Raw genomic sequence first — 12,822 nt, 5'->3', positions numbered from 1 at the left:
TTCCTCCATTCTTTTCTTTAGACCTGTTCTTCAAAGAATTATATCCGTACAGGAAACTATTGCATCTTTCTCGGCTAAAAACAAAAGCAAATTGAAAGAAGGGAAGAAAGGAAATATGAGGATGACATAATTAATAAGGCAACATTTCTGTTATTTGTTTACTTCTAGAATCCCCGTTAATTAAATGCATTAATTCCCTTGCAAAACGTGTAAAAACAGCATGTATCGAGGGTTTTGCACGCGTAATTATAAACACATAAGGAATGCATTTGTTTTTGAATACAATTTGTACGAGGATAAATGAAAACCACAACAAACAAGCCATAATAGATAATATTTTTGAAGTAAACAAATTAAATCTATGGGTAGAATAAATGTAGTAAGCTGGTTTAGAAAAAAAAAGATAAAAACAGGTTCCATCGGGTTTCGAACCCGAGACCTTCTGCGTGTTAAGCAGATGTGATAACCACTACACCATGGAACCGGCTGATATCACGGCGGATTTTTAAGGCTTTGAATCTAATAACAACACTACAACGAGCTAAGTTGCTGTGCCCTCTATGGGATTTGTACAGAACTTCTATACTTATTCCTGTATATGAACACATATTTGCGTTTTTTTCTACTTAAATCTATGTTTCACATTCAATATATTTTGCTAGCAAAATCAATAATATAGTAATTAATACCGTAATAATGAGGGAGAGATGAAAAAACTTCTTGGAAATATAATCAGGTAAATTTATTTTCAAAAAACACCAAACCAAAGAATACGTGTTGGTACATACTTAAACAAAAGCCGGCCATCCATCGTTACTCTGGTTTCTCTTCAACCACGTTTAAATCTTTCGCCTTTTACTAAAGATTTCCGTGGAGAGGAACAATCAATGAGTCTATAGATATATTTTTGAAGTCCTTCTAACCAGAAGGGCAACTCACCCAAATAAAATCAGACATCTTCACGCGGAAAGGAACGAAATGACTTTAAAATGATAACGTGGTTTTATTAGTTGCCGGCCTGGTACAAACACATTTTTTCATGACATGTCAGTATTTCATAATTGATACCCACACTGTTGCACCAATTTTTACATACTGCAACTTCGAATCCTGTCGTCGATTTGCATGGTTCGCACCCTTTCTTTTTGCAGTCAGCCATATATTTCTCACGGTCGAAACTCATCGCGATGCCCACGAATAAACACAACGTTGTCAATATTGCGATACTGGCTCTCATGGTTCGGTCCTCGCGGTAGATAGTTACTGAAACAATTCATGTGAACAATATGTAGCTAATCGCATGTGCCGCAAACGTCGATCTAGATATATCTTTCATCTACAGATTTAGAGGTTTTATCATCAGCAACAACGACAAACGGAATTGAAAACATATTTTTGCAAAATAAGGATAAGTTTACGAAGAAACTCTATCTCCGAAGATCTTATCCATATAAGTTGTTGAAAGGTTCGAGACAAATTATTCACACTTACCCTTAAAACAGCTGAACGATGATTCTTCTCGAAATGCAGCGAATCAAATGACAAAACGATTGACATGAACCACAGAGATTTTTTTCCCTAAAATCAGCTGTCAATTTTGACTGAATTTACAGTGCGGATATTTACACAGATATGTTAATTGACATTTCATTTATTCACCATCTAAGATATTATCTCGGTTGAGATATTTTTTTGGTTTTACAGCTGTCGCTCTTCAAATAGTTGAGATAAGTCAAAAATAACCAGTGCCATTTTCTCCAGAGAGACGCAAAGGAACGACAGCTCCGGTAATTAAACATCTTATAAACCGTAAGTGAATTTTCACTGAATATGTGCATTGCGTAAGGAATTTCTCTCGAAATTCTACAAGCTAAATTCTAAAAAACGCTAAATTCTTGAACATTATTTATAGATATACATGTTCATCATGATGACAAATTTGAAGTTTTCCGTCATTTTGGTGATCGGTTTGCTGTTATGCAGCGGTTTCGTACAAGGCAAGAACACTCCCGAGAATATACAGGGTTGTAAAGAAAATTGTGAAATTTGCAGTAAAGCTAGAACAGTTCAGGGAAAAGGTTTCGATATCGGTAAATGTGGGAAATGGTGCGAAACAACAGATCTTAGCAGCGACCATTCGTGTGAAATGATCTTGTGTTTTTCTTCAATTTATTAAATTTCAAGAAATAAAATCTAAATCTGAACCGTCATTCTGTATCAAGGATCCTTCGGTTTCTATAAGATCTCCCGGATGAAACGGGTAATCCAGGAAAAATTTTCATTAAAAAAAAACTGACAAAGGATATATTGGAAGATTTATTTATTGTTCAATGATGTGTTGTTTTCTATGGTTTACCACTTAGAAGTTTTTATAAATACATTAAGTTCACAAATGCAACAAAATAACAAACATTCCATGAACTACACATGTCAGTTGCATTAAGACACTAATTCAATGAAAATAAAGAATACAATTCAATCGTTTCAAGTATTTTAACAATTTACACCGGGAGAGCTTCATTATAAATACATAATCATCACAATCACAGTCCCTTCAGTGTTGAAAGGTAAAAGTATAAACAGCTGAACAAAACGATTTATGAACATGAATTTTGATTAGATGCATTTAGTTCATACGTTCTTCTAACAGAATTTCCTGGATTAATACTGCGTAAAAGGTAAGATTTTGAAATGAAGATTGTCTGGTGGGAAGGACCTTCTCAGTTTGTCATACGGAATGAGTATTTGTTTGTCTGCCACGTATTTTCATGCCAATTTTCCTGTATAGGTTCACACATTGTCCATTCAATGTACTCGCACAATCCATCTCGATTTACTAGAATTACTGTTTGAGTCCTAAAACAAAATACATGAAGACATTAAGAGATGAACACCTACAAATAATTGTCTCCACTGAATTTGGTCATACAAACCTCGTTTTACTGAGGTTTTCAGGCTTAGTGTCACAAATACTGCTTTTGCGACTGGCGCAAATACCTATCTTTTCACAGGCAGCTTCTAAATTTGGGTCCGGTAAATGACTGAAAATGAATCAACAGAAATATCATAATAATTCATAGACAGTAGTAGCATGGTTTATATTCAGGTCCTATATACCTTTTTTCATCACAAAGAATTTGTGAAATTCCTTCTAAAATAAGTTGCTTATCAGCAGTTCTACAGGATTTTGACATCAAATCTTCAAACCTTTCTTTGCCAACTTTAGTTTTTACCCAAGGTTTTGACAACGTACCATTCGACAAAGCATGGCAACCTGTGTATAAGATAAATGCCTGATATAATTTCATTAATATCGATATTTTGCTGGTGCAGCAAAATTAAACTTCAATCGCAGAAAGTAATTTTACCATCAAATAGTTTATTCGGAACAACATCTTCTTCTTTAGAACATGCATTTAATACTTCAAATAAACCTTTCCTTTAAATAAAAGCAATTGAAAACAAAAATAGACAATTATAGTATTCTAAAATATTCAGAAAAATTGCGCAATCGTATCAGGTACTCACTTTCTCTCAATTAGAACAAGGTGGAAGTTATTGTAATCTGTACAGTTTTTAATTACATTGCTCATATATATGGAAGCGTTACTACAATCACTCATGTCTTTTACATAATTAGTCACGAATTGTCCTGAAATAAATGTTAACACAATATAAGCAATTTGAGTGAACATTTCTAGAGTTTGAACTATGTATTATACAAATTCAGACAAACCTCTTCCTTTCTTTGATGGATCAATAAAACTCATGACATTCAACAAGGCTGCAATTCTACCAGATGAAGAGGCAGCTAACCAACTTCCTCCTTCACATCCAGCTTTCATATCCAACCCTGGAATCAGTATGTTATAGTTTAAAACTGAACACATTGTTTTTGGTTATGAAATAGCAAAATAATTCACCTGCGACACAGGTAGGTGTATCGTGCCAGATAGATGCAGGTTTTGTGGGTCTGGCGAAATGTTCATCACGGTTCATCCCAACTATCAACTGATATTCATCTTCAGACCCTCCGTTGTTAATAAATAACAGTAAAAAGCACATAATTACAATCTGAAAATAAGAATTATAAAGGTCTAAAAATTCTGATTTTTATCTAAATAATCTAACAACAAATCAGAAGGGCCCTGAATCAGTGAGTAAAACAAACATATATTCTCACTTCTGTAGGCTACATTGAAAAAATGGTTTTTACCTGCAGACCAGTTTACAGTTAACTATCACGAGTGTTTTACTTCTCTCAGTCTTTTCAGTCCGACGTGCACAATAACATTAACACACTCGTGCATGCTTTATTTACACAAACAGACCAATTCCATAGCGTGTAGTCCAAAGTCCAGTTAAGTCCCTAAAGTGACCTCAGTGACTAAGACAAGTTACCTCACACCAACTCCACCAACTCGGCAACTGGTGTGCACCGTAGGTGTTTATCTTCCGGTTTGGGTTTTTCCAACCTACACTTCTTCCGGATTCCCCGAAAACCACTGACGTGTGACGTCACTAGGAAACCACTTCGGCTGAAAGATGGGCAAGAGTACTGTTTTACAGGCTACTGTCATAGACATAGAGAAGAGAAGATTACCCAGCAAACATTATGTATGTATTCTTTACGTTAAGTTTTATATTTTCTGAATTTAGAGAAGAGTTGACGCCGTGTAGAGATTTTAATCACAGATAAATAACTGTGTTATTAGGTCAAAATGTCATACTATATCATACTATGAACCGAAATGAACCATTTTTGAACTAAATATCAACGCACTGTGTTCATGGATAACACGTATTTATCATTATAGGTTTACGTTATCCAAGTTTTATGGTCTGAAAGAAATCATCCAATAGTTATTTATAGAAGATACAGTAAATTCTTCGATCTACAAGTAATAATAACTGACATTGAATAATCCCTGATTTTTACAACTTTCCAAATCCAAATTTTCTAATTGTTGTGAATCTCATTTTTTTTATCGATCAGTGCCGATTGATTGAGAAGTTCCCTGAAGAGGGTGGATGTTACGATCCAAGGGATAGATTAATCCCATTTCTTCCCGGTGAGTCTGTAGTCTTATTGAGCGGGACCGTTTCAAGACAACCTTTCCAATGGTCAGGGGAAATCAATGATCCGACTTATATCAATTATTTGCAGGAAAGATTTTGTTTGGAAGAAGTCACATTAGAACAGTTGCGATGAAAAGACGAGATTTGATAGATGTTTATTGTCAGGTAAAGATAGTTTATCCTGACCTGGCTGGAATAGTTGTGACCAGTTGTTGGGCGAATGATAATAATTGATTGTCCTGTCCTGTGGCATGGTGGATAAGGTGTTTGACTCACATCTGAGAGGTTGAGGGTTCGAATACTAGTGAAACCATGCATTCAGACAGGACACGTATCAGTGTTCGTCGACTCACTGATTAAAAAAAAAAGACGCTGTGGGACAATGCCCAACTACGGGTCCTCCACATTACTCTAAAGAAGAAGAAGTTATATTTTAATGAAGCTTTTTTTGTAGAAATTGATCAAATTACCGATTCATATCTCGGAATGTGAGGAGGTGCTCGAATTCTTTGATATCACAGCATCAGATATGAATCCAATAAAAACAAAGTAAGTTTTCACCAAATCTATACATCAGCTCAGAATTTGGTAAGATGAAACTGTTCGATTGTTCAGTTACTGAAAGATGTTTCTATTATGACAGACCCAGTTCTAAGACATTAGGAGAGGATATTTCTGCTCCGATGGTTTTAGAACAGTATACAGTAATCGCTGATTATACTAAAGAACAGTCAAATGAAGTTACAGTAACGGCTGGAATGATCGTGGAGGTCATCGACAAAAATCTATCGGGTGATTATAACAATGTTACGGTTAATCCCTATATATCGCATCCATCGGTGATTTAGGATTTTGGTGGTATAGAGATTATGGTGGTTTATCTTTTCTTTTTTTTTTTGATATATATTTATTTGACAAAATGGTGGTTCATCTTATTATCTCTATCTTATTTTTCTTTTATCTTTATTTGTTATTACTTGTTCCAAAATACCGTGTGATGTAGATATTCCTTTCTCAGAAAAGACCTGGTGTTAGGCCGCAGGGTGGCAGTTTATCCGGAGACAGTGATATCGGGGGTAGACTGTACTAGAAACAGTCTAGACGAGGCTAAATTTTGTAGACTAGAACCTGAATGTAAGTTTGCTGTATTTAACAGGTTGGTGGCTGATTTCAATAGAAGATACTCAGGGATGGGTACCAGCTTCATACTTAGAACCATTGTACGGTGATAGTGAGGAAACAGTCGTCCCACCAGAAACAGGTAACAGTTATCTCTGCGTAACATTTGTCTCGGAATCAATTGTGGAGTTACATGTGAATTACACAACTACACATATTTCTAGAGGAAAATTTCATCTGTCGTCAGTCCTATAAACCAGCGGAAGATGACGAGGTTGAATTGTTGCGAGGACAGGTTGTGACTGTGTTACAGAAAAATATGGACGGCTGGTGGAATGTAAGGAATGGAGAATTATGTGGACTAGCTCCGGCTGCACTTTTACAAAGAGTCAGGAGCAGAAGAGGTAAAGGATAGCGTATGGTGAATTGTTGATGATAAGTGTCTTTATCATCATCTTTCATAATTGTCTGTAAGTTCATATAAAAAAAGATGAAAGGACAACGGGAAAGCCAGAAGGGTTTACTCAAGTGAGGGCCCAAAAAGATGAATTACCAAAATATTAAAAGATGTTGTTAACGATAAAGTTTGAAGTATTAACTGAAGATTTGACAGAATTTTATTTGGTTTCATCGTTACAGAAGCTCAGCTATTGAACAACAATCGATGTCATCCGGTAACGATGATTCGTACCGTGATGGATCTGAGTAAAGATCAGAACAGCAACGATGAAACCGGTGCTATTTATGAGGAGATCGACGAGAGTAAAGTATCGACGACTCGAGAATATCAAGTCGCTTCCGTGAATACGGATATATCGATTAAACGTAAAGATAATAGGAAAAAACAACCACCAAAACGCAGTTCAATCAAGAGGAGTGTTAAGGTATAATCGTATAAAAATATACAGTTATTTTTTAACATCTATTTAGAGGCACATGACACTACTATGCATAACGAGAGAAATGCCATAATAACGAAGCCAAGATTGAAAAATTCTATATCAGAATGATAATAGTTGAGGAGGGACGTTTCGGCTAACAACTGTTAGCCATCATCAGGCATATTGTAGTACCCAGTACGCCTGATGATGGCTAACAGTTGCCTCAAATATAATCATTCTGATATAGAATTTTTCAATCTTTGTTTCGTTATCATCATACACGGATATTGTGTATCTTCTCGTCTTACTTCTATGCATTCATTCATTTATTAGAAAATCAATGCACCACCGCCTCGACCTGATCCACCGAAATACAAGAAAACTTACGTGACAATCGCTGATTTTGAATTCACCGGTGGAACTGATGATGGAATCAGTTTCTCGGCAGATGAAACCGTACAGGTTCATGAGCGTAGTTCTACTGGTTGGTGGTATGTGAGTATCGGTGATCAATGTGGATGGGCGCCTGCTACTTATATCGAAGAAAAAAAAATCAAGGTAATTAATGTAAACCATCAAAATTCAATCTATGTTGAAAAAAACTGTAGCTATGAACCAGAGAGTTGTTAGCCTGATATCAAGCCAGTTAATGAGAAGACAGGTGACAGAACTGTGTAAGTTAACTGATTCATTAGAAATTACAAGCTTTTGCTACTAGTATATAGTGAGTAGCTTGATCAGGTAAGAGTGACGTTGATAAAGAATACTGATTAAAGAAGCAGAGTAATCTAGTTAATGTCACTCTCCCTATGATTTCATTGCATGTACTGTTGTTTCTCCATCAGTTAACTTACAAAGCGCCACCTATTTTCATGTTTATTGTGTTGTGAACTAAGGTATTTATTACTTTTTTTCAGATTGCAAGTACCAGTAATTGTCCCGGGCGTCCTCCACCGCCTACTGTAAAATCTCGTGATTCAAGTCCCGCAAATCTGACTCGACAATTGAGTCCAAGATCTGCGAAATCTCAAGATTCCATTCCATCAGCAAAATCACGTGATCAAAGCCCGAATAACAATTCGAATGTTGGACCAAAAATTCACAATCAAAGAAATTTCGGTATTTCAAAATCTCAAGACTGGTCCAGTCAACTCGATCAAGATTCTGATATTAAAGTGCCATCGACCAAAGCAAGAGAGTTGGAATTGTCAAAAAACAAATCGAAGGACGATTATTTCTCAAAATCTAAACCGCTGTTGAATAGTCGACAGAGATCTCCATCATTACCTACAGAATCATCGATTACAACAAATAAACCGGTACCTAAAAAACCGGAATTACCGATTAAACCGGCAATAGCTCGTAAACCAGCAGTGAAAACTGCGTCTAAAATTCAGTCTGAGGAGAATCCATTCTCTAGTGAATTGGCACAGCTTTTAGCCAAACAAAGAGTTAAAGCAGATTCTGATGATAGTTAAAAAATCAAGACATATTATGCATCTTAAATGCATGGAAAAATGCATGAGTATTTGATTCATGTTATTCTGGGCACATATAAACCGTAGGTTACTGGTAGTTCATTTCTAGTCATTCCATTTGTTATGTACATGCATACATTTATATGCACACATAAAAAGTAAAGAATAGATCTTTATAACAGCAGTATTATATCTTATATTATGTCTCTGTTTATAATCAGGGCGAGGGTATCATTAATGGTTGCTACAAATTACTGAATATTTATGAAAATTCTATGCATGATAAAAATTTATATTTTCAGTCATATAAAACATCTTTTTATTTTTGGAGTAAGTGGACAATAGAAATAAAGCGGTCACTCATTTAGAAGAGGATACTGATATCTAAGAAAATTGGAAGCTGTAGAAATACATCCCTAAGGTTGGAATCTCCGAGAGGATGAATGCCAAATTTATAGGTTTTAACGACCTTAGTCTCGATGAAAAGGAAAGGCAGGTCTCTGGACCCCGAGAGACCACGCCCTAAATCCATCTGTTCTATTCCTCTAGCTGTCTCAATCATGAGTAAAGCCAAACGAAGAAAGTTGCCAGTATATCAACTCAGTATCCAAAACCCATGAACTCGTGACTGATGCAACGAGTAAAATAAATTTCTTTTTTATCTATATTTTTATTTAGCAAAGATTATACACATGGATGTTCAGTATTGTGAATAAACAAAATATCCAAAATGTCCTTATCCATTGAGAAATCAAATGAAAGCACCTTTTAAAATAAATTATTTCAGTTAGTCTTAAGCAAGGATAGTTCAACTAACTTCAAGTAACTAAGCACACGGTTTATTGTCGCAGCACAGAGCATTTCATTTTTACGGTAAGTTTTGAGAATGAATTAATTCTACAGGTCATCGAATTCATATGGCACATAAAAATTGCATTCAGAGATCACAACACTCCTAAAATATTTTACTAAAATATACATAAATTTCGGTTAAAGGATAACATCTTTCACATGTGTAAATTTATATATTGTAATTCTGTCTTCTGTTAATCAATTATGGCAAGTCATGTACACCTAATACACTGTAGTTTTACTAGCTGAGTAACTAACCATATTATAAATAATATTGATGCCTAATATCTACAAGAACAAGATAAACTTAGTGGAAAATTTTTTGTATATCTTATAAAGGACCTACTCCAAAGGATGGTTTTGAATTTGCGTAGATATCTATAATATAACAATGTGCAACTACTGTAAATCTGACATCAGTGGAAAGTATTTGTTCTTATTCATAGCTTGGAAACAACTTCATGAATTGATTTCGCGACGTAATCTAAATTCTTGGTGTTCAATCCACACATGTTGATACGTCCACTTTTCAGCATATATATGTGGTATTTCTTCTCGAGTTCTTCAACTTGTGAAGCTGAAAATTATAATGAAATTGATGCATTCATGTCAATTATTTTGTAAGTCGACCGGAGCTGCTGCGAGGATCACTTACGATTTAGACCGGTGAAGCTGAACATGCCATTCTGCGCTGTTATATGTGTCCAGGTTCCAGGTGTACCCAATTCTTTCAGTTTGTTAAACAGCCCCACTCTCATACTCTTAATACGATCAGCCATCATTGACACGTGTTGTTTCCTAGAAATCAAAACAAAAGTTACGTAAAATCCCATGAATTGTAAAAGAACAAGTTCTATGGACTTAATTTAGTTACTTACCATTGAGTCAATAATGCGGGATTATTGAGTACAGTAGCGACGATACGAGCTCCATGACTCGGAGGGTTGGAATACGTTTGACGCACGATCAGTTTAATTTGACTTTCCATCCTCGACAAAATGGAAGCGTCGTTGACAACGTAACACAAATTACCAACTCTTTCATCTGAAATATTCAAAAATAGTGTCTTCAACTCGCTTGATTCATAACAGTAGACCGTTGTTTTCCTAGATAAAATAAAAATCTGACAATTGGTGCCATATTTTTAGTAATTCTAAACTGGAGGCTGGGATGCTAAACTGCAAGAAATATTTTCATCAATTGTCGGATTTCAATTTCATCCACCTGGTAGATAAGTATTCATCTTTTTCAGCTGTTTATTAACTGATCTCCTGATGTATTTCACTCACAAATACTCACTGTATAATCCAAAGTTTTTCGAGAATGATTGCGCAATGAAACATTCGAAGCCTTCTTGCACAAAGTATCTCGGCGCCCAGGCATCCGATTCCAAATCTCCCGTAGCGAAACCTTGGTAAGCAATGTCGAAAAATGGAAATAATTTCCTCTCCTATAATGGAAACATGATTTGTCATGAAAGACAAGACAGCAGTAACTGGGAAATGAGAAGATGAACTGATAATTTTGCTCTTACTTTCATCACAGTTGCGATTTCTTTCCATTGCTCATGAGACGGATCCATACCGGTCGGGTTATGAGCAATTGCGTGCAAGAGAATCACTGCATTCTCAGGAGCATTCTAAAAATAAAACCAAGTTCGTATCAAATAAACAAACAAACTACCTTAGTATTGAAACGTGGGAGATTTCATCCAACTGTGCCGTGGAAGTGGGAACTGACGAAGTCAACCAGTAGACAAATACAGTTGGTATTTATCGACTGGTTGATTTAAACCAATTTTTTTAGCAACTGGTCCGACGAGAACCTACTTTTAGAGCATCCATAAAAGCGGTGAAATTGATGGCTCTTTTCTCCTGATCCCAATAAGTATATTCTCTTACTTCACTGTATCCAAGTTTCTTACACAAACCAATATGATTACCTACAGAGTACAATTCAATACTGAGTTGATTTAAAAGCGGGAGGTCGCCAATGCAACTTTCTTTCCATCTAACAGCCATTCAAAAATTGTTCCAATGACTTCTCTGATTGACTTTAGACGGATACCTACCCCAGGTTGGTTTTGACACGTAAGCGATGTCGTATTTAGCAATTTGTCGAAGAAAAGCGAGACCAACGAACAAACTACCGGTACCACCAAGACCCTGACATCCTCCGTACTGTAAATAAACAGAAATAATATTACAATACGTTCTTGTAGATTCTGCACCTAAACAACAGATTGATAATATATTACCCTATCCTCTAAGAAAGCTGGGCTATCTCTTCCGAGGACCAATTCACAGGATGATTTAGTAAATGCCGGTAATCCAGTTATAGGTAGATATTCGTGATTCAAAGAATCATCGTTAGCGATCTGTTTTTCAGCGAGTTTAACAACATCTAAAACCCACGGGTTTCCATCATCAGTTCGGTAGGCTAAAATGAAACAAGAAACTAGAGGGTACAAAAACCATCTAATTTGTTACATTGTTGACAAAAACATACATAATTAATCAAATTCATTGATTATCTAGCAAATGACAATACGACTAATTGTTGCACCTTGTAGGCACCGGTTAAGAAGCTAAGTAAAGACACTTATAAAGTAGGGCACTTTTTAATTTTCAAAATTAAGTTTTTACCTCCTACGGTCAAATTACACTTCTGCGGATTCGGGTCTTCTCTGCACTTTCCATTCTGAAGAAACACCTCGATCGGAGGAGCCATCTCAGTAGCGCTGAAGCGTGACATGATGTTAGATACGGATGATTTTACAGGACTGGTAAAATATAATACAGAGCAAGGTCAGACCGATGACAGGACAGCGAAACGCTTGATCAGCTGGTGCTGCCACTCGTCCCAATATTTCTGTAGATTGAATTGAATTGATCTGCTGTAGACTGGTTGCCTGTTGAATTCTGCGCCACCTGCAATCGCGTGCCACAGGTGGTGTAGAATTCGACAGGCAACCAGTCTGCTCCAGTCCTGGACTGCCCGGCCGTGCTGGTATTCGAGCTTGAACGCCGGGCACTTCCTTATGATACCATGGTAGTAGATTCAAATCAAAGGATGAACTCATAGTCGTGAGTCCTATTGACTCAATTTGATCTCCATTTTCCCTTCTGTGAATCGTTGATGATTGAAAAGCCGAACAATTATCTAAAAACGGGACCAAGCACCTTGAGCCCCGATGAAAATACCGGCAAAAATCAGTTCTTTAGAGTAAAATCTTTGCAATTTTTAGTCAGCAAAGTTCACTAAAATCTTAATTTTTTCATATGGTTATCTACGAATTTTCTAGGCAACGTTGGCCCAACTGAGAACTATGGTTCATTCAATGTCAATCTTCTTCTTTCACGGTGTTGAAGGAGAGATTGTAACAGCAGTGAAAGTATTATTCATGGTTATTG

The 12,822-nt window shown here is 36.1% G+C and overlaps 3 protein-coding genes, 1 long non-coding RNA gene and 2 other non-coding genes across 6 annotated transcripts; 2 read left to right on the top strand and 4 right to left on the bottom strand.

Annotated features, from left to right (window-relative positions):
- Window positions 1-411: 411 nt before the first annotated feature.
- On the bottom strand, window positions 412-484 carry Trnav-aac (transfer RNA valine (anticodon AAC)). Its single transcript has one exon. It is a non-coding gene; the product is annotated as a tRNA-Val (tRNA).
- Window positions 485-813: 329 nt separating this feature from the next.
- On the top strand, window positions 814-932 carry LOC141900907 (U5 spliceosomal RNA). The gene has a single exon (XR_012618793.1). It is a non-coding gene; the product is annotated as a U5 spliceosomal RNA (small nuclear RNA).
- Window positions 933-983: 51 nt separating this feature from the next.
- Window positions 984-1,567, bottom strand: LOC141900570 (uncharacterized). The gene is made up of 2 exons (XR_012618725.1): window positions 1,492-1,567; window positions 984-1,263 (listed from the first exon to the last, which is right to left on the bottom strand). It is a non-coding gene; the product is annotated as an uncharacterized LOC141900570 (long non-coding RNA).
- Window positions 1,568-2,324: 757 nt separating this feature from the next.
- On the bottom strand, window positions 2,325-4,442 carry LOC141899730 (transport and Golgi organization protein 2 homolog). The gene is made up of 8 exons (XM_074786202.1): window positions 4,217-4,442; window positions 3,924-4,074; window positions 3,737-3,853; window positions 3,529-3,652; window positions 3,369-3,439; window positions 3,118-3,274; window positions 2,934-3,041; window positions 2,325-2,856 (listed from the first exon to the last, which is right to left on the bottom strand). The coding sequence occupies exons 2-8, from the start codon at window positions 4,063-4,065 to the stop codon at window positions 2,721-2,723; spliced, it is 855 nt and encodes a 284-aa protein (XP_074642303.1). The 5' UTR covers window positions 4,066-4,074; window positions 4,217-4,442; the 3' UTR covers window positions 2,325-2,720.
- Window positions 4,443-4,495: 53 nt separating this feature from the next.
- LOC141899824 (SH3 and PX domain-containing protein 2B-like) lies at window positions 4,496-8,842 on the top strand. The gene is made up of 11 exons (XM_074786374.1): window positions 4,496-4,617; window positions 4,818-4,901; window positions 4,997-5,072; window positions 5,168-5,244; window positions 5,534-5,628; window positions 5,723-5,871; window positions 6,236-6,340; window positions 6,423-6,602; window positions 6,838-7,082; window positions 7,413-7,637; window positions 7,997-8,842. The coding sequence occupies exons 1-11, from the start codon at window positions 4,546-4,548 to the stop codon at window positions 8,555-8,557; spliced, it is 1,869 nt and encodes a 622-aa protein (XP_074642475.1). The 5' UTR covers window positions 4,496-4,545; the 3' UTR covers window positions 8,558-8,842.
- Window positions 8,843-9,217: 375 nt separating this feature from the next.
- Window positions 9,218-12,263, bottom strand: LOC141898300 (aspartate aminotransferase, cytoplasmic-like). The gene is made up of 9 exons (XM_074784143.1): window positions 12,055-12,263; window positions 11,667-11,848; window positions 11,481-11,589; window positions 11,239-11,351; window positions 10,944-11,048; window positions 10,709-10,859; window positions 10,288-10,453; window positions 10,065-10,207; window positions 9,218-9,986 (listed from the first exon to the last, which is right to left on the bottom strand). The coding sequence occupies exons 1-9, from the start codon at window positions 12,161-12,163 to the stop codon at window positions 9,850-9,852; spliced, it is 1,215 nt and encodes a 404-aa protein (XP_074640244.1). The 5' UTR covers window positions 12,164-12,263; the 3' UTR covers window positions 9,218-9,849.
- Window positions 12,264-12,822: the final 559 nt, after the last annotated feature.

The sequence above is a fragment of the Tubulanus polymorphus genome, chromosome 2, assembly GCF_964204645.1.
Source record: "Tubulanus polymorphus chromosome 2, tnTubPoly1.2, whole genome shotgun sequence".
In the NCBI taxonomy this organism is placed as follows: Eukaryota; Metazoa; Nemertea; class Palaeonemertea; order Tubulaniformes; family Tubulanidae; genus Tubulanus; species Tubulanus polymorphus.
This window is presented reverse-complemented; position numbering and strand designations above follow the sequence as displayed.